Below are 25,876 nucleotides of genomic sequence, written 5' to 3'. Positions count from 1 at the left end.
TCACCAAATTAACTAGAAAGGACTAAAATTACTATAACTTTTAAAATTATAATATTAAATTATGAATTTTAATTCGAATATAAATAAAATAACCACTCCCTAACTTATAGGACTAAAATTATATTTTTCCCTTAATTGAAAAATTTTGTTCTTTGCATTTATAATGATTTTTTCTCTTATCACTCCAAAGAAAGCCACTTCCTCTTCTTCATTTGTATATTCAATTATAAAATGTAAATTCAAATGCCATAATTATTTTTTTAAAAATTATTTATCCCATAATAATTATCTTATAATAAATTAAGAAATAGTAAAATCAATAAAAAAAAAAAGAATTATCATCACTCCTCTTCCTTCATTATATATTAGTTGTATGTGGCATATTTGGTGCATGTGTACAAAATATTATAATAATTAAATATTATTTAACAAAAAAATAATAATATGAAAATAGTTATAATAAAAAACAAATAATTTTGAAAAAGATATTTTAAGTAAGAAAAGACAAAGAAACATTTAATAAAAATTAAAAACTATTGAAAAAAAATAGTTTTTGGCACTTGTAGATAGTGGGGATACAAGAAAAAAAAAAGAGAGAGACCAAAAATCGAGTTGTCATTCTCTTCATTATGAAAAAATATGGATCACATGATTCATACGTAAATTTTTTTTATTAATTTTCTGACAATAATTGACAAATGATTCATTTACAAATTATGAGATTATTTTCACAAATCATATAAATAATGTGACTGGACTGATGAGTTATTGAACGAAAAATACAAATTTCAAATTTTCACTGTAGACGCACTTTGAAGACATAATTTGAGTACTTTGTTACCTTAAACAGTAATATCAAATATATTTTCAACCATTCTAAACACTTTTTGCATAATTTCCACTGACGGGCACAAAATTTCCAGCTCTGCAATTTACGCAATCATCACTGGCCTCCTCGAGCGTGCAGCAGTATCAGCCATGGGAGTTAATGCGGCAAATTTCGTACCCACAAACCTCTGGTTTCCTAGAAAGAGCAAATGCTTTGCATTATCCAGAGCTAAGCATTGCATGGTTTCATGGACGGCGGTAACCCTAAAACCGTCGGGGACGCCGCTGATGATGTGGTTCCCAAGGGATGGATTTTGTGTTCACTCAACGAAATCATTTACCAAGAGATGGGCTTGAAAACTTCCAGAGACATTTGGTTGGAGATGGGAAACAAGCCCATGGCCATGGAGATGGGGGTACTACTTCCCCTCTCCAACTTTCCCTATTTCGTATGTATACATTAGAAATTGCATTTGTTTCAGAAAATTTTAACCCATATTGCTTTGTATAATAAGTATAATATATTTATGGTCTCACATTTGTTTTATAATTAATTGTAATATCATTTCGTTTTTTATTTTAAATTAAACCTAATTTAGAGTAAAAATGTTGACCTTTTCTCTTTCTAAAGTTTAAAATCCTATAATATTTTATTGTTAAAATATAGGGTAAAATTCAGTTTAGGCGGTGGAAAAGACAAATAAAAGTAGTTTAGGGGAGTTGAGTATAATTAACCAAAATGTGATGCTTCTGAGAAGCGATGATACATTGACTTTGGTGAGAGAAGGAGGCAAGTCAACTCAAAATGCTAATAATGTGTATGCATGAATATTCTTATCAGAGTACTCTGTCCTTAGTCTTTCAGCACTAATTATCAGGAGTTCATAAGAAGATGGCATTGCCTTCCACACGATTGGCCAGTAGCAACATCAGTAATTTCGATTATATCATCAATGGTAATCAGTCTTATAAAAAACTCTGCTTCTTGTTGAATATTAGCAAGCAATTTTTTCTGCAAGATTCGATGATTGAACTTCATGAAAATCTCTTCTTTTTGGCTCTTGAACATGAAATCAGTTGAGGATAGTTATCGGAGCTGGTCCGTACTCCTTTACAAGGCCCTAAACCAGGGCAACTGGGAAACCGTGGAGACAATTGTAATGCAACAACCGGCTGCGATCACAGCAAGGCTGACACCGTTTGCTGAGACACCGCTCCTGGTGGCTGTCAAGGCCGGGCAAGGGCTGCCCTTTATAAGGAAGCTACTGCATTTTATGCAGCCAGAGGCGCTGGCCCTGACTGATTACTTTGGCAACACTGCCCTCCATGCAGTGGCGGTGCTAGGAAACATCCAAGCAGCCAGGCTGTTTGTGGAGCAAAACCGCAATTTGCTGAATATTTGGAACATTGATGGATGTCTGCCAATCCACTTGGCTGCTATGAGAGGGCACAGAGAGATGACATTGTACTTATTTTCTGTCACCAGAGAAGATAAAAATTTGGAACCGTTCAACGAAGCTGCTGGTGCCACACTTGTGCATTTTGCTCTCACTTCTGGATTCTATGGTAAGTTAATAAAAGGTATTAAATATGATATGATTGATGCATATTTGAAAAAGTATCAAAATTTATAAATATGATTGGAAACTTTAAATAGAATTTGGGATATTCTATAATTAAAAGCACTATGCATTGTTCAAATGATAAGATTGGTAGAAGTAGTGCAGATTTAGTAATATTTAGTAAGTAGTATGATTAAAATTTGCTGTAGTACATGCAAAGTAAAATAAATAACTATAATTTGCTGTAGTAAAAGTAAAAGTAAAATAAATAAATATAATCATAGGAAGCTACATTCAAATGAAAATGTAGTTTTGAAAATTTCAGAGTGAATTGCGTTTTTGGTAACTTTTGAATTGAAATATTGATCAATGATATGCTTCTTTGCCGAAAACATGCAGATTTGGCTCTATATTTGGTCGAGCACAACCCAGGCTTGGCATGGCAGCATGAGGATATCTCTCCCTTGGAACTGTTGGCCCAAGAGCCTTCTGCTTTTCCAAGCGGAATGGACTTTAATTTTTGGCAGTTCTTCATGTATTCCTGTAAGTTTCTTTATTAACTCGGAGTAAATACGACCAGTTTAGTTCTTGATTTATGCCGAGAAGGATACATAAAGAAATTCTTTAAGTTACCCTGCTCTGCGTAGTTATCTTGGGAACATAAGCAAGGAAATGCGGCATGCCCAAAATTTAAACCTGCAACTCACTGCAAACATAAAAGGCATAAGAATCTAATCCTAAAGTCATTATGTATCTTCTAAAGGGGTCTTCAGAGAAAAATCTAATTGCTATCTGTTGCAATTTAATCATAATAGTATCCAAATTATTGTGTTTCTCGAAAGGTGAACTTACAGTTCCATCCACGATACAATATATGAAAAGAGTGATCCATTGGCATGGTTATTGAGAAAACAAAATACATGAGTTTCAGAACGCAGAAATGATATGGCCTTTTTCTAGGTGTATAGTATTCTACCAGAATTCAGGGGGATCCGGAAAATGTCTTAGAACTCTGAAGCAATATAGTATTTTTATTGATACATCATATTCTGCCTTCTAATCTTGTTTGAATTTTAGGTGTTCCTGAGAAGCTAGTTGAGATTCCAGAGAGCTTAGTGGGCTTGACGAGATCACCAAAAATTTCTTCCTTTAAGCCGCAGAGGCGTTGCAGTAATCAATTTTCAAGAGTTAAGTACCTAATGCTTGCCATTCTGTTTTGAGTTTAGCAAAAAATCTTTTGTTTTGTTTCATGGAAGCAGGAATTTAACAACTCACAGAAATTGGTTTTATTTTGTGCTGCAGCTTATGAAGAGTTGCATGTAATACTTTGGAAGGTGCTTGAAACATTAGGTAAGCATACAAGAAACAATTTACATCTGTACGGAGAACATATAATTATTATATTTAAAAACACAATCGCATTTCTGCAATTACAGCCAAGCCCTTCAAACACATTCGTCACAGAAAAGCCATGCATCATCAAGCACTTCAACTGATAAAACAAGTGTGCGCAGAAATTAGACGCTTGGATAATGCAAAAGCTGCATCAATACTCACAGGGCCATTCCTTCTTGGGACACAAAACGGAATACATGAAATTGTCAAAGAAATTTTGGACTCCTTTCCTCAAGCAATAACCTTTGTAGATGAAGAGAACCACTCAGTGTTTCATCTTGCAGTAATGTACCGTCATGAGAAGGTATTTAAGATTGTTCATGAACAGAGTGGACATTATAATATGTCATTATCACTGTTGCTGGATAACGAGAGGAACAATATACTACACTTGGCGGGATATAGACCCCATCTAGACCGACTTGATCTGAGCTCTGGAGCTGTTCTTAGGATGCAGCGCGAGCTGCAATGGTTCAAGGTAAAGTAAACTTCTTCCTTAAGCTTCTTAAGTTCAGAAAAAAGGGCCATTTGTGCAATCCTTTTGCATGTTATAGAAAAAGAAGGGACAATCGCTTAAGAATGCATTCGAGAATTTCTGAAACATTTTCTGCTAAGTTAGTGTCCAGAAGGCATTAGAGATTACTTCCTAGTACTCAAGTTCAGATTTCTCACTGAAGAATTTGGCAACGTATTAGTTCATATTATTTACGTTATTATGATATAAAATTTGATTTATTTATAAATTTAGTTAGGCTGTATATTTTCTTAGTCATGTTTTTTGTTAAAAAATAGTAGTAATAGAAGGACATTTTTTGGAAGATGAAACTTTTGTTAAAAAAGAAATGTAAATCACAATGGTAAGGAACATCAAGTTCAAAAGTGAATTCATATCATTAAATTTCTTATTGTAAATAATATTCTTTTCGTGTAACGTACATACTCTTTGCTTAGTATATGTATATGTTCACTCGCGTACTATATGAGTATATATTGCTTGCATATTGACACCACCAATGATAATTATATTTGTTTAAGTAATATGCACAAATATACATTATATTTATATAAAAATAACAAAATTTTCTAATATATTATGAATTAAATATACATAAAGACATATCATGAGTATTATGTATATAATTTGTTAAGAATGTTATATATTAATTTATGAATATCACTATATACAATATATATATATATATATTTGTTACTATATTGATAAGTATAATTATATATTATGTCATATTTATAAGAAATATATATAAAGGGACATTTTTGTATTAGTTAAGTATATTACAGTATATACAATGTTTTTTAGAACCGGTCTGGACCGGCCAGTTTGACATGTTCAACAGGGAACCGACCATGTACTTGAGTCGGTTCATAGGGTCAAAACTTCTAAGGTCAAAACCAAAGTGAGCTGGTTTTAACCATCGACCAATAACTGGTCAAAAATTGATTTTGACCTTATTTTTTTTTATATTAATTTTTTTGGGCTTAAATTTTTCCATTGTGGGACAATAAACTTGTCTTAAACTTTTTAATATTTATAATTTAAAGTGCTTAAATTTGACTTTTTTGCTTTTTCAATGTGGGATAACGAATCATTTCTAACAACTTATAGGGTTTTCGTTCACTACTTCTTTCTCCTTTTCTCCAAGCTTCTCCAATTTTTTTTGAGGGTTTTTTTTTTTTTTAAAAAGAAATTATACGGAGGCACCCAGTAGGTACCTCTTTCTGATTCAAAAGGGGAAGCAACAAAATATTCAAACTTCAAGACTTTGTGGGATTTTAAATTAGTTTGAATTTTGATTTAATTTGCTTTCTCCAGAGTTTTGTCGGTTTCTTATTGTTAAATTGTATTTATATATAAATTGTACTATTTTTATAAATTGTTGTTATAAATTATATTTATTTAATAAATTGATATATAATGTATTGATATGCTACAAATATATACGTATATAATATATTCTGCGTCAACCAGTTTTTTCAATTCTGTTCCACCGATCGAACTAGTGACCTAATGACCCAGTAATTTATCTAGTGATCCGGTTTTCAGAACATTGATTATATATTCAATCTGTTATCCTATAAATGTTATAATATATATATATACATGCATAAAATACAGAAATAGATATACTTAAGTGGAAACATGTTATCCTTTGATTTTTCATTCCCACTTCTCTTAATCATACTAGATAGGAAGTGGGACTAGAAAAGCTTGCACAAGTCTTTTCTGGAATGATCACACCCTCATACGGTCATACCCAGCATGTTGTTAGATTTCCAATTTTTAGTTTTCTCTTCTCCTAATATTCTGTCATCTTTGTGAGAGTAAAAGTTATATCTTATGAAAATTTACTCCATTATTAATCACAGGAAGTAGAGAAATTTGTACTGCCCCAAGAAAGGAAGTCCAAGAATGCTTATGGTAAGACACCATTGGCGATATTTAATGAGGAACATCGTGAAGTAGCCGCGTATGAAACACAATGGATGATAGGCATGGCAACTTCATGCACAGTTGCTGCATCGCTCATTGCCACTGTTGCATTTGCTGCTGCAATTACAGTACCTGGTGGGAACAACAGCAGCGGTCTCCCAATATTCTCCAGCGAAAAGGCCTTTCTACTATTTGCTATTGCTGATGCTCTTGCGCTTCTCTCATCAATTACAACTGTTCTATCCTTCTTATCTATTTTCACTTCTCGTTACTCAGTCAATGATTTCCTATATGCGCTGCCCAACAGACTGATAATTGGTCTGATCTCTCTCTTCCTCTCTGTAACATCTCTGATGGTTGCCTTTGGTTCTACTATGTTCCTTGTAGCCGCTAAAAGAAATAGCCTGATCCTCGTACCGATAATAGCATTGGCTTGTGTGCCGGTGTCCCTGTTTGCCTACCTACAGCTTCCTCCACTTCTTAATATGATCAAATCCACATATGGTCCCAGCATATTTGATTGATTATTGGACTCAATCGCCATTCATGTCAGCGATCAAAACAAGCCCGATTACTGCTACGTCATATCAACTTCAAAGCATGCCCGACTGCTGGAGTTCCATGTGGGTAGTTTGGAACCGGCTAAATTGCTGAATCTTGATCTTTATTATACTATCCGATCATTCAATTAAGTTGAAGACATGACTAGTTATCTATTATTGTGCTCAAAAAATGGTCAAAATGACCGGTGTACAACAAGGCGTCTTTTACTTTGACGGAAGGGATTAAGTTGTCATAGAATAATGATGGATAAAATGCGAGTTGGGATTAAGTTATCGTACTATATATCTTATTTACTTATATTGATAAACTTTGAGTAAACTAAATTTGGAAAACAAGTCAGAGAAATAAATTAGGTAATTTTGTAGATATCTAGAAGATTAGGGTTATTTTGGACCAAATATTTTTATATTTAGGGACACATGTGTATAATTACACCGATACTTTTTACAATATGGTTAAATTATGCAAATCACTCCTCAATTTTAAAATAACAGTAAGTGGAGTGCGAAAACATGTTGAAAGATAGATGAAAATCGAGAGAGAATTGAGTATCAGAGTGTAGGATGTTTGTTATCATTATAACTTCACAATAACTTTTATTTATTTATAGGCCTCTACAGAGTGAAAAAGTTATGATTGTTGAATGAGTTTTCTCAATCAGTTTGATTTCAGCGAGTTTTGTTTTACCTGCTGCAATCGGATCGGTTGGCGGCCATCTCCGAGCAATTTGTTGATGACTTTTTGATATGATGCGTCCAACGAGGTCATAGAATCATGTCGAACTGAGCTTGTTTTTGGGCTGCTAAGTTACTGAATATAAACAGGCCACAAACTTGATATCATAACTCTTAAATTTTACATATATTTTTGTAGTAGTTTTTTTTTCTTTTTACCCTGCAAAATATACATGTATATATCATGATAATAAATAATATATTTTTTGCCACTCCTAATATACATGAAAGTAAATATTCGAATGCCACCATTGTTACGAACGATTCGAAAGTCACCGTCAACACCATCTGAATCCAGAAAATAAGTATTTATATGCTTAGGTAATATACCCAAATTGAATATGAAAGATATATAGCAGTAATAAAGTATTTTAATCTGTTAAAATTGAGAGATTTATAAAGAGTGGGATAGAGTAAGAGAAGAAGGATTTGTGCAAAAATCATTAAATGAAAGGTTATTTAGGTGGTTGTATTCTAATTTTATTACTCTATATCTTCATTAGTCTTTGCTACTTTGAGTACGGCCACGACCCACCAAACCAACTCCCCGTCAGGCTTTAAATGCCAAATCAGGCCTTTGTATGACTTTTGATTGATTTGTGGCCCACCCTAATTACTTTTAACAAGAAAATCGGACCTTTTCTTCTTTAAAAAAAATAATACTACATTCTCATGGTGGATTACGAGAGTTTCTTGCCCGCCATCATAGTCTCATTTGCAAATAAAGACCTATTTTTGAGGTCAAATTGTAAACTTTACGATCATTTCAAATTTGATCTCATATTTTATGAAAATTTGAAATTAATTCTTGTTCCGTTAAAAATTGCAAAAATAGGCCAAAGGTCGTTAAAAAAACGTACCCTCCCACTAATAGATATTAAAATTAGTGAATGGTGATTTTTTGAACCTACTTGCATGTGACTTTCACACAGGTTTTTTCTGCCTTTAGTTTTAACATTTGTTAGTTTAGGGACTTTGTTCGTTTGCATCATTTTGTCCTTTTTCGCCATTTTAAACGGTACATGAGGTTAAATTTAAATTTTCGTAAAGCGCATTGTCAAGTTTTGAAATGATCCTAAGTTGTGGGATTAGCTTTGCAATATTCTGATTGCTTCTTGCAATATCTAATGAGGCATAAGGTTAAATTTAAAATTTCATAAAGCATGGGATCAAGTTATCCCCATATGATAAAAAAAATAACAATTTACCTTCCTATATTTTTTAAAATAAAGCAATTTACCTTTTTATTTAAGAAGGTAAATTGCTTTATTTTGTAAAATACAGAGGGTCAATTGTTGCATTTTAAAAAATATTGAGAGATAGATTACTATTTTATTTATAAAAGAGTAATTTGTTCATTTATGATATCACATAAGGTTATTGATATGTCTTCCCATAATTGTAACATCTCATTTTCAAAAGAAATTATTTATTACTTGAGGTAATTGTAAGATATTATTTCACATGACTATTGACAGAATCGCTTATTGTCCCGTTCATAATGCTTACAGCTCCCAAAACACAACTACCACAATTATAAGTTGTTATTTTATGAACTGATATCTGTGTGATAAACTTTAGTGATTTCTTGAGTGGGTCTTTGTGACCGTGGATATCTGATTGGCCGTGATAAGTTGCCTGCGTTTTGGGATTGTGGGCTTTCTCTCCGTATCTGACTCTCTGAGATATAATCATTTATTCTGATTATTGTTGTGTTATAGATTTGTAAAATTTATTTTATAATCTTTATAATTGGCTTAATATTCAATTTGTAATATTAAAAGTTTTATACCAACCTTTACTTTATAATAGTTTTGACCAGGCTTGTGAGTATTGGGTGAGATTAACCACCAGTTGGGTTGAGTAGCATCCACTGCATCTCTAGAAATTAATTTTAATTTTTCAGAGAAGGAATTTCATAATAGACAGTGCAGTCAACCAATAATTTCCTCATCTCCACTGCTCTTCCTGAGAGGCACAAAATTCCCACCAAGCTGCTAGCTCAGCTGCTTCCACAATCGGCCATGGCTTCCTCAAGCTCGCAGCAGCGGCCATGGGCCTCGCCGGTTAATGTCGGGAATTTCGTGCCCACAAAGCTCTGGTTTAACTACACGAGTACCAATTACCCAGCCTGGAAAGAGCAGATGCTTTGCCTGATCCAGAGCCAAGGATTGCTTGGTTTCATCGACGGCACCATCGCTCCGCCGCACGAAACCGTCTCCGACGCCGCTGATGCGACGGCGGCGGCGGTCAGGAACCCGGATTACGATCTGTGGAGTAGGAGTGATGTGCTTCTGAAGGGATGGATTTTGTGTTCGCTCAACGACGACATTGTTTACACGGTGTCCGCATTGAAGACTTCCAGAGACGTTTGGTTGGAGCTGGAAAACAAGTTCCGGCGGCTCTTCAATTTGGCTCCCCCACCGCCTACGGCTACGTCTACGTCTACGACTACAGGGGGTAGTGGTAAGCATTATTTCCTTGTCGTACTTATACGAAAAATGCAATTTTTTGGTCCTCAAATTATAAGTTGTAGTTTTGGTCATCGAACTGTCATTTCTTTTTTGGGTATTTTTAGTCATTTCAGTAATAAAATCATTATAGTCAACGAAAGCTTCATTTGAACGAAAAAATAGACATTTTCGTCTCGTTTAGGTATTTTTCAAGCTTTAGTCCAATTTATCCATTTCTCCATTTTACTTCGTTTTAAGGGTGAAAAGATAAAAAAAAAAGGATATAAACCACAAATTCTCTATATAATCTTAACATAACATTGTCAATAATCTATTTTATGTATAATGCAATACCTACAAAATATTAACTTTATCATATTTTTTTTATCCATAGATTAGAAAATTAAGAAAGAAAGACAAAATAAATAAAGAAAAAATAGGTATGATTATATAGAAAATTTGTTGATTAAATTCATTTTTTCAGTTTTTCTCTTTTGAAACTCGAAGAAAAATTGGAGAAACGGATAAATTTGGCCAAAACTTGAAAAATATCATGAAATGGAAGGAAAATGGGTATTTTTCCCCATCAAATGAAACTTTCATTAACTATAATAGTTTTATCAACGGAAGGACTAAAAATACCAAAAAAAAAAAACAGTTTGAGGATCAAAACTAAAATTTTAAATTATTTGAGAACCAAAACTGCACAAACAGTAGCTTTGTTTGAAAACCAAAATCCCTATTATCCCTTCGTTTCTTAAAAACTTCATGCCACTTAGATTTCTTTCTTTCTTTCTTTCTTTTTTATTTTGAGTAGTACATCGATTTAACTAATATATCAATATAACTAAAAACTATAACAAATTACATTGATTGAATCGATAAATTAATATGAGTAAGAATAATAATAAATTACATTAAATCTGAATAAATCAATATGACTAAAAACACTAAAATTGCGTACAATAACTCACATAAAAATAATAAGACAAATACTAGTCACACATGCAGTGGGACTCGAACCCAAATCCAAACCCATAACTCAAACTTGTTCATGAGACATCATTCATAGTCTTACCCGCCAAACTAAAACATCATTGGTACAACACTTAGATTTCTCACACTGCCTCTTACGCATGAAGAAACTAATACAGACAGCCCATTTTTTCTTAATATACAGCAGAAACAACAAAAGTAGAAACTCAGCAGAATACAGGGGAAAAAGATTTGAAAGAGTACTTGCATCTACACAGAGCTGCACTGCAGGGTAATTGGGAGGCAGCAAAACGGATCTTCGACGATGATCCTTGCGCAACGACTGCGAGTATTAACCTCATCAAGGCAACAGCACTTCACGTTGCTGTCGGGACGGGAAAAGCAATTCATTTCGTCGAAAAGCTGGTTGCAGCTATGCCTGAAGAATCCATATCTGTCATGGACGATATTGGCGGCACTCCCTTAAGTGTTGCCGCAGCTGTTGGCAACGTAGCAGCAGCAACTATTATAGTTAACAGAATGCCCACTTCACTTTACGTTCCAAACGATTTCGGTAACTTCCCACTCCAAATTGCAGCCCTATATGCCCAAAAAGACATGCTTAAATACTTGATTTCTATCACCAAGGATGATTGTGATCTAAATCCATATGCTGGCCTGGCGGGACTTAGACTTCTTGTGTACGTCATTGATGCTGAATTTTTTGGTGAGCACGTTTGCATGTTCGCTACGATGCTTTTAGTTGAATGAGTTTAGATACTGATTAATGTCTTAATTTGGACAGAGATTGCATTGTACTTGGTGAAGAAGTACCCTGATTTGGCCAGACTAAAGCTTCCAGATAATACTTCTGCTTTGAAGAAGATTACTGCAAAGAAGTCTGTTTTTGTTAGCGAACAACGGTTCAACTTCTGGCAACGATGCATTTCCTATTGTGAGTGTCTCAACTCATATTTATTGTATATAAAACATCAATGACAATGGGAATTGTCAAAGTTCATATACATAGAGGATATATGGATCCGTTTTATCATAAAAGAAAGCTTACTTTTTTGGGACGAATATCATTCTCATCTTACCTTGAAGGTGTTTCTATGGAGACCATATCAAGACCTCAATTTACAAAAGGCTGTGACATAGAGAGCATGGCCCAAAACAGCCAAACAGGTAAAGTATTTCTTTCACTTTATTCATTACCTTATTAATTTTTAAACTTCAAAATGATTAGATTTGGCAAGTTTCGGAAGTACTTGCAGATCTTATAATCTAATGAATTAAGCAATTCCTTTTATGAAAATTTACATGTAATGCACCAATAGATCTTTTCTTATATCAGTTATTTGTCAGTTTATAATTTACAAACTTGGGCCATTCAGGTCAAACTCATCCTGTATTTGCTTCCTACTTTATGATCTGCTTTAATTCAAAATGTTCTTGTCAACAGCTATGGGCATATGTGAAGGAAAATTTTTCTAAGATTTGCATCGCTTAGCTTCTCTAGTTGACTTATTTCCACATAGAGACGTACTCTTTTAAACTCCTATTCCATTCTTACTCCATCTGTTTCGAGAAATGGTATCCACTAAGTTCCAAAGGCATTAACACTATGCAATTTGGCTCTAGCAAAGCATCTGTCTATTTTGTGATATTAATGTTCCCTTTTCCTGTCTACAGTTTTCCAGAGTTTGCAAGGCATGCTATTGAATGTCGTGGATGGATTAGGTAACATATAAAGGCCTTCAATCTTAATGCTGAGGCACACACGCACATGCAAACACACACATAAACTGGGCTGGCTGTGTAGAGTGGGGAAGTCTTTTTTCAGCCGGACACTCTGACATAAGATCAAACATTGGAGGTGGGACCATTGGATGGTCATATAATTTGCTTCGATAGTGCATGGATGCTTCCTAAATATGGTTTATTTATGACATGCTTCTCTTCCATCCTCAATGTGGTCAATTACACACAAAATTCATAGTTTGGTGTAAAGTAGGTTCCATTCAGTAATAGTCTTCATGTGAAATTCACTCGGTTTAGAAAATGTCTGAAGTTATGAGCATGGGAGAGGTTTGGACCTAGGAGTTGGAAAACATCTGAAGTCTAGACTTCAGGAATATTTGAATACACAAGCACATGAAATGGATCCATGCAACAGAAGACTCATTACAGGGCTGAGGTTGTTGGGCTCAAACCCACCGATAATCGAGTCAGTTACATGCTTATCGCAGCTAAAATTATCCAGCGGCTTGAGCTGATAGTATGTACAGTCTAGAACACCTTTTGTTATTATGCAGCAAACTTATGGTGCCTTATAAGTGCCTCACAATTTCTCTTTAGATAATACCTATGCCATTATAATATTGTTTTGATTTCGAGCCTCTGACCTTCTTAATCTACATGGGTATAAGTCCATGTACAATCACCTAAACTTATCTAAATGCTTCGATTTCAGGAGCAATAAAGAGCATAAAGGAGAAGACCTTGCTGAAGCAACAAGCTCTGGAAGTGGTTAAATGTTTGTGTAAGGAAATTGAATTGTTGAGTTTTATGGAAGCTAAAGACATTTACTTTGATGCCATCATGGTAGCAGCACAACTAGGGATCCATGAGGTTGTTGAAGAGATTGTCGGGACTTTCCCAAGTGCCATTTACTGTCTAACACCGGGTTCCAATCAGTATATCTTCCATGTTGCAGTTGAAAATCGCTCAAAACATGTCTATAATCTCATTTATCAAATGAGTGATCACAAACACTTGTACTCAGATTTACAAGACTCTAATGGGAACAACCTCTTGCATTTGGCTGGAAAATTAGCACCACCTCACAAACTCAACGAGATATCAGGTGCAGCTCTCCAGATGCAACATGAAATACAATGGTACAAGGTAATAAATTTTCATTCTTGCTGTATATATATTTCATTGAGTTTGATACTGTATACCTTTTGCATGTCTGCAACTAATGAACAGTTTCCGCTATTCTAGAATAAGATACCGTATTATACTAGTCGAAGCATAATTACTAGTACACTCTTTTGTTTTTCATTACCACTAGCTATTGCGCAGGAAGTGGAAAACTTTGTTCATCCTCATTCCAGAGAACGGCTAAACTATGCTGGGAAATCTCCAAAGATGGTTTTCACAGAGGAGCACAAAATCTTGAAAGAAGAAGGAGAGAAATGGATGAAAGACACATCAAACTCATGCACCATTGCAGCAGCTCTAATTGCTACCGTAATGTTTGCAGCAGCTATTACAGTTCCAGGTGGCAACGACAGCAGCAATGGTTTCCCCATCTTTTCAGGAAACAGTGCCTTCATAATGTTCGCCATATCAGATGCTGTCTCTCTATTTACATCGGCTACTTCTCTGTTGATGTTCCTAGCCATCCTGACATCACGTTATGCAGAAGAAGATTTCTTATACGTTCTGCCAAAGAGATTAATAATCGGCCTTGGAACCCTTTTCCTCTCAATAACTTTTATGATGGTAGCTTTTAGTGCGACTCTATATCTTGTGTTTGGTCGAAAGGAATCGTGGGTTCTTATTCCAGTTGGCGTACTTGCATGCTTGCCGGTCACTTCATTTGTGCTCTTGCAGTTCCCTCTTCTCGTTGATTTGGTATATTCAACTTATGGCCCTGGCATTTTCGGGAAACAAAGTAATCGTCCGTTCCATTGAGATTAAGCCATGTGAATCGTTGTTGGGAAGCTTAGCATGGATATAACATTTTGATCAGGAACTCCACTGAGTTGATGAAGCAAGTGAAGGGGCATGTCTTCCGAAAGTATGTATTAAGCTGCTGTTCTTTGTATTCTTGTACTATTATTTTTGTGTTGGAAATGTATTATTTCAATCCAACATTATACTGCTAGCATATGTTTTATTGTGAGGAAAGAAAATTGTAATTTTATTAATCTTTGCAGCCACCCTCATCATTTGGGGGATTGTTTATTGCAATTGTTGAAACTCTATCCTAATAAAAATAAGGATAAATTACAACAATTTTTCTTAAAATTTGATATAATTAACGAAATATTGTCAATACCCTCCTTATTTTAATAGTCATCTAATATATAGCCCAATCTGTTAGGTTTTCATCCATTTTTTATGATGAACGAATCAAAATGCCTTGTGGATTAAAAATTATAATTTTTTTTAAAAAAAATATTTATTCCTATATTGACTAAGTGGATAACTTTTTCATAAATTTTAAAATTTTTTCATCCATCCTATTCAATTTTTTTATAAGTTTTTTAATTTTCTTTAAAAAAAATAAATAAATACATTGAGGATAAAGTCAACAATTTCATACTTCCATCCAAAGATTACATAATTTCATCAAATATCATGAGGGTATTTATAATTTTTAAACATTGAAGAAATACTCGTGATTATACCAAATTTTAGGCAAGGTCGTTGTGATGTTCCCTAAAAGTAATTTTGAGCAATTTGGGCACAGGAGCAATTTATTTTCCCAGCCATTTAATATTAGGATCATTACACTCCCCTCCCTGAGGTTTGCTGTAATTACACTTAAAGTTCCTATAATTTGAAAAATTACATGTAGTGTAGCACCCCCTACTCGCTACATCTAATTATCATTATTTCATCATTTCTTTAATTAGAACTCTTTCTATAAGAAATTCTCTTTCAACTCGTAAAATAAATTCTAATTTATCAATATAATATATATCACAAAAAATAATAGATACCACAAAAAGTTTACATTTACTCTCACTAGATGTCCTCATATATATAACCTCAAGGTAAGTAGTATCACAATTTTAACCACAACCCAATAAAAGATTATAATATTTAACAACCAAATCGCCAAAACTCTAACTTCAGATATCACGGCTGACCCACCTAATAAAGAGGACGGCACCGCTCAAAGTCTAATATGGCTAATCAGTGTGACTTATTTCCTGAAAAGTGCGTGGCAAGAAATGAGCTGCCTACTCAATAAGTATAGCTAATCAGTCTCTCTATATATATATACACAGGCAACGATTTACGTACATGCAGTCACATCGACTAACAGTCATTCGTCATATAGCAACATCAGATATAAGCAGTAATACATACTCATAACTGTAAATCAATCAACAATATAATATTTGACATGTCGTTTATTAGTTAAGGGCCCTACTTACTCTAATTTGAGATGATGATATATCATGTACAGCACAGGATACCCGTTTTATGTGATATCCCCACACTCTTTTACTCTAGTTGTGTAGCAATATCAGCACAGGACATCACAAAAAGCATGGTATCCTGACACCACTGTGTGTAGCTAACAACACAGGATATTCCCCGCTGCCCAGAATACCCCGGTACTCGACGCGCCATGGTACCTAGCTCAATTCATATTTTTTCATATCACATCATCATCAATCACATTATCATAAATCATTGACTGTGTTCCCAACTAGATAAGCATCATCTTTTATTTTAATTCACGATCATCATTCTGTTCTTTATAATAATTACTCCTAATTTGATTTCATAACAACAATCAATTATACAATTATCACATAATCATATCTTGTATGTCCCTACATTACAATCACATAACACATAGTAACAATTTAATCAATATTATGGTAATCTAACAAATGATCCACAACTAATTGTATAAACAATCAATATACGAAATCCACGTATATAAATATAAAGTCAAGTTCACGATCACATCCAAGAATCAATATATATATATATATATATAAATACTACACTTATAGCTATGTATATAAATTCTATTAGCTATACTTACCTTAAATCCCAAAATGCTTCGATTTCACGAGGGACTGTTCAACCCTCTACTTTGTCGTCACATCCTGTAATAGAATATTATACATATAATCAATATATATAATATCATAAACGCTAAATAAAATATTACGTAATGTTCGTACATTTTCCACCAATCTTTTAATAATCTATTAAAGTCCAAACCCCTATTCCATTTTATTTTAGATAACTATATTTTCTAAGTTTGTCAATCATATAATTGATTTATCAACTATTCATAAGAATCCATTTAATCAAACCCCATATATATTTATAACTATCATTTTTAATAACATCCGTAAATTATATAACCACTGAAAACTCACTTTCCCTCTTTAATAACATAATATTTTTTAAATAAACTCTTCGAGGCATTTCTATGAATTTTTTGTCTATTTATCGTTGCTATACAATTTAATTAAGTAATAATACATAAAACCACATATTTGGTTAATCATTCCGATGAAATTGTGTAAATTAGCTATAATAATAATTAATTCTAAGAAATCTAATAATTTAATTAACCAACTATATCATTTTATATCAAATGTGATATTTAATTCGACACTAATTTAAATAGTCAAAATTATAAAATACTCTAATTAAATAGTACATCGCTCAATATAATCAATATTTAATAAACGAACTAATTAAATAATATAATTATATAAATTAAATAAAATTATAATTATAATTTCATACGTCTGTTTTCTCGTTCGGCCGAGAGAGGGAATTGCAATTTAGAATGTGTGTTGTGTGTGTAATTGTGCATGTGTATATGGTAATTGAGAAAGAGAGGAGAGAGAAGTGAGGTGGGCGCCGCCCACTCTATCCTCTCTCTCCCTTCTCCCATCATATATATATTTACATGTATATATATATATATATATATCTGTTTATATATATTAATATATGTGTTTATATAATTATATATAATAATATTTTTATTATATTTATTTAATTAAATTTTCTCAAAATACTCATTACGTCCATTCTAATTTTCTTAATTAATATAATTTGTTTCCAAATATTATAACGAACTCCAATTTAATCTATTCAAATTTTATTATATCCCAAATTAAGTCTATAATTTATTTACTAATTAAATTTAAATTTTTAATAATTACCAATTAGTCTTCCAATTACGTAAAAAATTCTATAGATGTCACATGTAGCACCCTTGAAATCGACTTCCGTCTACAAATAAATCCCCCTATTGGTCAAAATTCACTAAATATGTCAATGTTAATAGAAAAACTGAATGAAAATTAATATTTACCTTCAATTGACTTATTACTAATTTATTTTAAAATAAATAATTTTTTTGAGGGAAGAGTTTGGCATCGAGTGAACTCCTAGTCGGAAGGCACGAGAGAGAGAGAGAGAAGGGGGGGAGGGGAACTTAGAGAATACATTAATATGAAACTATATAGATTCTTAAGTTGTTGAGTCAGTTGATTAATTAGTTAACGACCTAACCATTTTTTCAATCTTTTTGACCTTGGCTCCATGGGAGCAAGTCAGAAAGATTGAGAAATTGAACCATCTAATTCAATTCGTTCTCGCAAAAGTGGGAACAGATTTGTTGCTGAAAGGTATTTGCTTTTTCAATTGAGATGGTACAAACTAAACTATCCTTATAACAGTTAAATATACCTCCTTACATACATTAACACGTAAAGACGTATGAAATTAATTTCATTATAAAAACTTATTTTACCTACAATAAGTCAATCGAAGGTAAATATAATTTTTTTTTCAAAAATTTTATTAACATTAACAAATTCGGTAAATTTTATCTAAAGACTTGTTTGTTAAATAAAAACAAATCTCATAGGTGGTAAATATAATTTCTCAAACCATAAAAAATCTATATATAATAACACCAACCATCATGAAAGGGGAGAGTAATCATCCCTTTTTGGTCACATTGAAGATCACCCAACAATGAAATAAAGAAAACTGAACTAAACTACGGGACTTCGAAAAGATAGAGGAGTTGGTAAACAGAGTAATACGAGAATGATTGGAGTCAAATTAGTGCCAAATAACATCCTTTGATTCCAAAACTTATTTCTTACACCAATGAAATCAACTTAAATTGCAGCTATCTTACTTGTAAGAAGATTAGCAACGTATGAGGAGCAGAACTGTTCCAAGTTTTGATTGATTCATATAAACATGGATGTTTCATATGATCGAACAAGGCTGAAAATGTTAAGGGCTCAAAGCCACAGCAAACAAAATCGTTCGACCTCTGAAAATATCAAGACATATGTACAATCATGTCCATAACTTTCCGTTGCTACTGAAAATATCAAGCAGGTGAAGTGATCATTAAAACCCACACAAAAAGAATACTCCGGGGTCATGATCCTTGTTTTTTCTTTTAAGTAACGGCTAGCATGGCCAGAGCTGGAAACACAACCGCCGACTACGTTTTGAATATAACTACCAAGTTACCTGTTGAAGTAAAAGACCAGCTGAATGTCAACCATCAATATGTTAATTCAAGGCAAGGTGGATGAGTATCGGAGGGGTCCTAGGAGGAAATCTGGCACATCAATATGTTTTAATACAGGAGTCATCTTCAATCCAATAAGTTTTACTTGTGGATTTGAATGGCCATCAACAAACACACTTGTAACCTGCAAAAACAATCACCCATGTCATAACTTGCCCATTCAGGACAAACTATACAAAATTTACAATTATCCCTAATGAATAAGAGTAAGTACAATGCGAACAGTCTATGAGATCAATACAAGTTATTAAATTATTGAAGGAAACTATTCCCACGAGGACCATCAATCTAACAGTATTCAACCATCAAGATGCCAAAAGAAGGTTAAATTTAAAAAAAAAAGAAAAAGAAAAAGAAAAAGAAAGGGGGGGGAGAGAAATGAAGAAACTAAACTACCATTGAGATAGAACAGCAATAATCTGATCAAAAGGTAATATACATATATATGCATACATCAGCAAGATACTGTCTAGCCACCATGCATTCACCCTTTGAACATTTCCAACGAGTTTGAAACACCATGAGGGGTTAGAGGTAGGAAAATGGAGAGTTTCCCTTCCCCCTGATGTTCAATGGGTAAAATATAGTCTCAAGTAGCATCACATCCTTCTCAGGGCAAGATCAGCAAATTCAGGGTCAAAAACCTACTCAGGGAAAGAGAAATAGCACGGCCAAGAGGAATGAAACATCCTTTTCATCTAAGTTTTTCTCAATCCCATGTGACATGTACATGACTAAGACCAACACCATAAATATAGTCGATATACACAGATGCGTTTACACCTGAAGACATGAGATACAAATATCCTTCTCCCTTTCTATTTTTAAGGGGGATTTCGGTGAAATGGCACAAGTGTGAAAGATACTAGCAAATATTGTCGACCAATTACCACATACCTGTGTACAGCCAAACAATTTGAGCACTTCCAGCGACGAACATGAATCAACAATCAATCCTAGTGCTTCATTGGTTAAACTGCGACACCATGATAAATCCAAGCTCCGTAAGTTTCGGCAATTTCTGGCAAGTGATAGAGCAGTATGATTCGAAACCTGCCACACATCACACTGCTGTTCAGCAAGCAAATATAAAATATGATTATGAATGAGCAGGACAATAATTGAACCAACAAAACATCAAATATACCCTGGCCGAACCCATACACCATACATGCACTTGGGATATACTTATCATTGTAGTCATTTGATGCTGCTTATGCCACCCAAAATTAGTAATTGTTTCCAATTAGCGTACAGTATATTTCTTCCCCCTTGAAACGGATTAGTAACTTTGAAATGGTATTTTTTAGAATATATTCGGAAATGTGATGCATGTTTGGTTACTTGGTATTATTTTTAAGAGCTATTCATATCTCCTTTGGTTTCCCTCATTTTTCCCTCCTTATTTTTGTTCCTCCTTTCTCTTTCCTCCCAAACCCTCATCCACCTACCTCAACCCCCACCCTACCCATGTGTTAGTGTGTGGGACAGATGTGTGCTTGTTTTTGGAGAGTTGGGGAGAGGGGGGGATAAAAATGAACCAACCACTAGTTTAGATCACACCACACCACTTACAATCAATAAAATTTGGTGGATACTCTGATTTACATGTTCTCCTAATATGGCACATGCTGTCTTAACTTCTAGTCAAGCAAATTCATGTGAATATGATCTTTCGAAAATTTAAAAAAAAAATCAAAATTAAATGTTTCCAGCGACCACATTCACATGGTAAATGTAAAATATTTATGAGATTCTTTTGAATATTGGAAGTATGAAATAGAGTTTAAGAATCCATTTGAATCTCAAATGTAATGTCTACATATATGGAAGTTTACTCAACACATGCTGCCATATAAAAATGACATTTAGATGCCAACATTTTTCATTTATTTTCAAGCGAATAATGTGCTTTGGCATATACATGTAAGATTATAAGTAGGATTGCTGTCAACGGCCTTGCCAAGTATGCGTCTTCATCTACAAAGAATTTTTAACTTATATTTGTAATAACATAAATCTCAAAAGAATTTGTTTCAGAAGCTCCTCGACATGCAATGCATATTTCATTACTAATATGAGTTAAAGATCAATATAAAACTAATTTTGCATGTTACCTGGATAGTATTATTGAGTGACAGATCTTTCAAAAGTGCCCCACGAACATCAAGATATGCAGCAATAGCTTCATCACTGTTGGAACATGCAAAGAAGGAAATTTCAACTGTCAATTTCCACTTCTAGGAAATAAGAATCATGTCCAATATTCATCAAGTCAATAAACAAAATAGTGATCTAAAGATACCAAGAAAGCAATGAAACAGAATCAAAAGAATATATTCCTGTAGTGCTTATTTGTACATTCTTACTGCATCCATTTCCATTCATTTTATTATCGCCATATATGTCTTCTCAATGATAGGTTTGCTGGGATTGAAAACAGACTATTTTGAGAACACTTTAATTATGAAACGAATTGATGATAATCCAATATTTTACAAAATGCAGAGATACAGATTACACAGAGGCTCTTAACTATAGAGAACAGGAAATTTGAGAGCTAAGGTATCAATTGAACTATATTTGAGGAAAAATGTTAGCAAATCCTGGACTGTTCTAACCAAAAGGTCATCTGTGCATACCCTATCAAACTGTTGAAGTAGAAGTAAGAAAATACAAAAATGACCACCTAACACAAAAACCAAAAAGGGCATCCAAGCAGAGAATTGGTCATCCAATCCTTATACTCATCATATCAAGCTTAGGTAAACTAACTATACACCAGAACAGAATACAATTGATTGTATAGTAGGAAACCTGAATACGTTACGACAAAATTTTAGCATCTGAATTGCTTGGCAACCATTTGCAAGGTGACCAATTGAAGCATCTGTCAACTTGCACAAATTCGTCAGGTCCACAGCACGTAAGTCAGAACAAGTATCACCAATGGCTTTCATAGATATATCAGTCAACTCCCTGCAAACAGGAAAAGATATATGTTAAATGTTTGATTATTTAAAACAAGGCAGATTAGTATAAAAATCAATCTACTCTAATCATCCAGACACTCACATGCAATCTGCTAAAATAAGCTCCTTCATTCTGCAACCATGTACAGAGGCGAATTCAGTGACAAAATAATCACAAACTGTCGAAATTCCAGCTACTGATAAAACTTCCAAGTTCTCTAGCTTCAGCAGTGCTGGTAGAGTAAGCATAGCATCAATTCCTTGACAATTATCTAAGTATAATTCCCTTAGAACCAATCTGAGTGAGTTTGCCAGAAAGCAGATTCCCTCAGAGGTAAGCAAGGGGCACTGACTGATATCAACAGATTTCAGAGAAGGTGCAGATGTGACAAGCATGCTTAGCCCGGCATCTGTAAGACGGTATGCACCCTTCAAGGATATTGTAGTCAAAGCAGGAAGGCTATTAGGTGAACGAGCCAAGGTTGCATAGAGAGTATAGTCTGGCATACAGCCTCCACATTGATCAAATTGTAACACCTAATTTCAGAGAAAAATTACATCAATATAATTAGATGAACTGAAAGACTAATATCCTAACAACATCAAAACAGCAAAATAGCATGAGAGCGTATATAATTAAATTAAAACAGCAACAACTTGCTAAAACTTCAGACTGATTGTCCATTATATACACAGCAATGGGGATTAAGCAACACCAGAAGTGGCATGTGCAGCTCAAACAAGAAGAAACCCTATTCTGAAACAGAAAGAAGTTATCAGTATCTATAGGGTAGAACATTGATTTAAAAAGAATCGCACCGTCAACTTGCTGGTATTGCAAGCTTCAAATGTCTTAGTAAATAGTTCCTCAGATAACCATGAACAATCCCTTATGCGTATCTCTGTTGGAGAACCATGCACAAGCAATTCAAGAAAATGACCATCCATTCTCCGACTGTCACAAAGAAACCAACAGATCTTGTGTCTCAGGACATCTGGGACAAAGTCAAGAGAACTAATTGCATCGGCATTTTTGGAAAGAATTAACAAGCATAGTTCTTCCAATGAGGGAACTTGCTTCTGGCATCTCTGAGACTTCTGACTTTTAGGAATCCATTTTAGTTCGGCAGCATCACCTTTTGCAGTAGAGGCACCATGCCGCTCTCCTTTATTATTTTTTTCACGATCCCTAATAATTTTCATGGCAGTAGAAAAGGGACCGGGCCAATCTTCTATTCCACTATCTGTTTCAGGCAGTGGATTTTCTCGTATGGCGGCATCAGCAGCATGGTTTCCCACTTCCTCTTGGGAAGAGAAATGGGCAAACCTAGATGCATTCTGCCTGGCGATATTTCGAAAGCGTTCCCTATAACGCCTTCTTGCATCATTTGCAGCAACATCAGTATCTGTAACCTGAACTCCATCCTCCAATGCTTCATTGGCTGCTGAGTCGACTGTACCTGAAGGACTACTTCCATTCACATAATCTGTTTCAGGCTCCTCTGTATTGATGCTATTAAAGGAAGAATCCGTGGCTCCCAATTTCATTTTCTCTTTCTCTTTTTTGCTCAGTCTCTGTCTAGTCTTAACACGAGTTTCAATTATGATGCTATGTTTATCTTTGACAACCATTTTTGGATCTGAGCTTTTCGATAAACCAACAGCATCACTATTTGAATCACCAAGTGAAAGTTTTATTCTATCATCTAGTTCAGACACTGGAAGAGAAACATTCTTCACCAAAGTTTCAGAAACAACTTTAGCTTTACCTTTCTCTGCTCTAGTAAATCTCCTCTCCTTCAAATGCCCATTTTCTTCTTTGTGCCCTGATTCAGTCTGCAAAATGACATCACCATTCAAAACTACACCACTGTTTTTACTATTCTCAACTCCTTCCAAAAATTTACCACCACAACCGCTATCCTCTTTTGTTTCTCTCCTCACTACTTTCCTTGACCTCAAGCTCAAGAACACCTTTTCGACCTCACCTTTTTCATATGACTCAAAACCCAATGATTTTACCTCCATGTTAAATTTTCTCTTGCTCCTCCGAGTAGTCACAGCCTCCACCCTCGAACCTTCTATCTCACAACTCAATCCCAACTTGGCAACACTTCCACCATCTTTGACTATCTCCCCGTTTGTAACAATTATACTGGATTCAGGAACCTCAACTGAGTTCTCAACCCCCATGACATCCAAAACCCGCCTCTCCAAATTTCTTACATCACATTCACCATTAGAAGAACTCAATTCCAATTTCTTCCTCTTTCCACTTACAACCTCAACATTCTCCAAGCAGTCACTTATACCAACCTTTTTGGCCAACCGAGCACTGCGCCTCGGTCCGTGTCCAGTTCCAATAACCATAACAGAGCCACCCACAGGCCCTAACCCTAATTCCACATGCCCACAATTCTGAGCCGGAGAACTGGAACTGGGTGTGCTACTGTTCGATGCTTGATTCAAGAACTCAACGCTTTTGGACGGAGTCACCGGCTCAACCATCACATTTTCCGAAGCTAATGGCTCTGAGGTTTTAGGCGGCTGTGAGGTTCTAGAAGTTACAGTAGACACAACCTCACGAGACCTCAATACTGTCATTATAAACCCAACCTATCAAGCAACAAACAGTAAGGTCATCTCCACAAGTGCATATATGATCACCCAAAGAAATTAAATGCAAAGCAAGACAGAAAAATAAAAAATACGTCTAACATTTCAACTACCGACATTAAAGACTAACACCAAAACCACACAATACACACATATATACGTGTACCTACATAAAGCATACGACTTACAAGCAACCAACAACGGCGACGGCGGAGGCTGGGCGTGGAGAGCAACAGCACGGGAGCGTGAAAGAGCCTAAAATGAGCGGGCGTCGCGTAGGGGTGGTAATAAGAAGGGGAAGCTTACCGGGCACGCCTGTTACGGAGAATGGCTCGCTTCGTGTTTCCCGCCAAATTATAATATGGGCCTCAAAGCCCAAACCCCAATATAACCTTTTGTTACTGGACCATCTTCAAGCCCACTCAGCCCTCTCTTTTAGGCCCATCAATTTGCCCATTTCACTTCATTCTTGGAGATGATCATAAAAATCAAAACTTCATTTTTTAGGGGATAGCTCAATGGTTTGGACTCAAAATTTCCGACTCACGAACTTGTGTTTCAACCAAAAGCACCTTTTTAATTCTACAAAAAGTATAAGTTGTGTTTTTTTGCGTTTTCATCTCATCTCAGCTCGATGAAATAAATTCAGTTGAGATCAAATTTTCTTTTTCGAGCATGTAACGTGATGTGTAAAATATGTTAGATGAGGAAGAAAATACAATTATAATTATAAGTGATATGATGTATTTTTTTCTTGAATCAATAAAATACGGATGAGAAAATTATCTCACAACCTAACACCACCCGACTTTATCGGATGGAATAATTACTTAACATAGTATTTTTTAAATATGGATACTCAAATTCCGCTTCACTCGAATCATTTAACCCCATGAGACCTGTAGCATTTATGCACACCGTAGAAAGTTTCCTTTATGTTGAACATATTGAGTCTTCTGTGGATAATCTAAGTCTGGAGCTGCT

General features: G+C 34.5%; 3 protein-coding genes across 7 annotated transcripts; 2 read left to right on the top strand and 1 right to left on the bottom strand.

Moving 5' to 3' along the window:
* Nucleotides 1–717: 717 nt before the first annotated feature.
* Nucleotides 718–6,993, top strand: LOC105161922 (uncharacterized). Of its 4 annotated transcripts, none has more exons than XM_088880279.1 (8): nt 718–1,277; nt 1,707–1,784; nt 1,906–2,394; nt 2,790–2,933; nt 3,468–3,578; nt 3,693–3,740; nt 3,827–4,263; nt 6,171–6,993. In XM_088880279.1, exons 1-8 carry the CDS (start codon nt 1,136–1,138, stop codon nt 6,756–6,758), a joined length of 2,037 nt encoding a protein of 678 aa, XP_088736405.1. In that variant the 5' UTR covers nt 718–1,135; the 3' UTR covers nt 6,759–6,993. The 4 variants fall into 4 exon arrangements, with proteins under 4 accessions (XP_088736405.1, XP_088736406.1, XP_020549395.1 ...); XM_088880280.1 differs by having other exon boundaries at nt 720–1,244; XM_020693736.2 differs by having other exon boundaries at nt 732–1,244; nt 1,670–1,784.
* A 2,379-nt stretch (nt 6,994–9,372) lies between these two features.
* On the top strand, nt 9,373–14,901 carry LOC105161921 (uncharacterized). Of its 2 annotated transcripts, none has more exons than XM_020694009.2 (7): nt 9,373–9,998; nt 11,169–11,687; nt 11,766–11,915; nt 12,068–12,148; nt 12,656–12,703; nt 13,437–13,870; nt 14,051–14,901. In XM_020694009.2, exons 1-7 carry the CDS (start codon nt 9,557–9,559, stop codon nt 14,663–14,665), a joined length of 2,289 nt encoding a protein of 762 aa, XP_020549668.1. In that variant the 5' UTR covers nt 9,373–9,556; the 3' UTR covers nt 14,666–14,901. The 2 variants fall into 2 exon arrangements, with proteins under 2 accessions (XP_020549668.1, XP_011078078.1); XM_011079776.3 differs by having other exon boundaries at nt 9,374–9,998; nt 11,166–11,687.
* Nucleotides 14,902–18,918: 4,017 nt separating this feature from the next.
* On the bottom strand, nt 18,919–25,240 carry LOC105161920 (F-box/LRR protein). Its single transcript, XM_011079775.3, has 7 exons — nt 25,081–25,240; nt 23,096–24,892; nt 22,380–22,813; nt 22,122–22,283; nt 21,422–21,497; nt 20,202–20,357; nt 18,919–19,428 (listed from the first exon to the last, which is right to left on the bottom strand). The coding sequence occupies exons 2-7, from the start codon at nt 24,878–24,880 to the stop codon at nt 19,291–19,293; spliced, it is 2,751 nt and encodes a 916-aa protein (XP_011078077.1). The 5' UTR covers nt 24,881–24,892; nt 25,081–25,240; the 3' UTR covers nt 18,919–19,290.
* Between the last annotated feature and the right edge of the window lie 636 nt (nt 25,241–25,876).

The sequence above is a fragment of the Sesamum indicum genome, linkage group LG5 (assembly GCF_026168435.1).
Source record: "Sesamum indicum cultivar Baizhima isolate 11 linkage group LG5, ASM2616843v1, whole genome shotgun sequence".
NCBI lineage: Eukaryota > Viridiplantae > Streptophyta > Magnoliopsida > Lamiales > Pedaliaceae > Sesamum > Sesamum indicum.
The sequence above is the reverse complement of the archived record's forward strand: the minus strand, read 5'-3'. Positions and strand labels throughout refer to the sequence as shown.

Bases quoted from the DNA above. Each gene is read 5' to 3' on its own strand.
- LOC105161922 (XM_088880279.1), top strand. From the start codon at position 1,136: ATGGATTTTGTGTTCACTCAACGAAATCATTTACCAAGAGATGGGCTT. The intron at 2,395-2,789 runs GTAAGTTAATAA...GAAAACATGCAG, and splicing joins TCTCACTTCTGGATTCTATG to ATTTGGCTCTATATTTGGTC. The intron at 3,579-3,692 runs TTAAGTACCTAA...TTTGTGCTGCAG, and splicing joins CAGTAATCAATTTTCAAGAG to CTTATGAAGAGTTGCATGTA.
- LOC105161921 (XM_011079776.3), top strand. From the start codon at position 9,557: ATGGCTTCCTCAAGCTCGCAGCAGCGGCCATGGGCCTCGCCGGTTAAT. The intron at 9,999-11,165 runs GTAAGCATTATT...CTTAATATACAG, and splicing joins TACGACTACAGGGGGTAGTG to CAGAAACAACAAAAGTAGAA. The intron at 11,916-12,067 runs GTGAGTGTCTCA...CTTACCTTGAAG, and splicing joins GCAACGATGCATTTCCTATT to GTGTTTCTATGGAGACCATA.
- LOC105161920 (XM_011079775.3), bottom strand. From the start codon at position 24,880: ATGACAGTATTGAGGTCTCGTGAGGTTGTGTCTACTGTAACTTCTAGA. The intron at 21,498-22,121 runs GTTTCCTACTAT...ATGTTCCAACAG, and splicing joins TTTTGTCGTAACGTATTCAG to TGATGAAGCTATTGCTGCAT. The intron at 19,429-20,201 runs GTATGTGGTAAT...TTGTTTTTGCAG, and splicing joins AATTGTTTGGCTGTACACAG to GTTACAAGTGTGTTTGTTGA.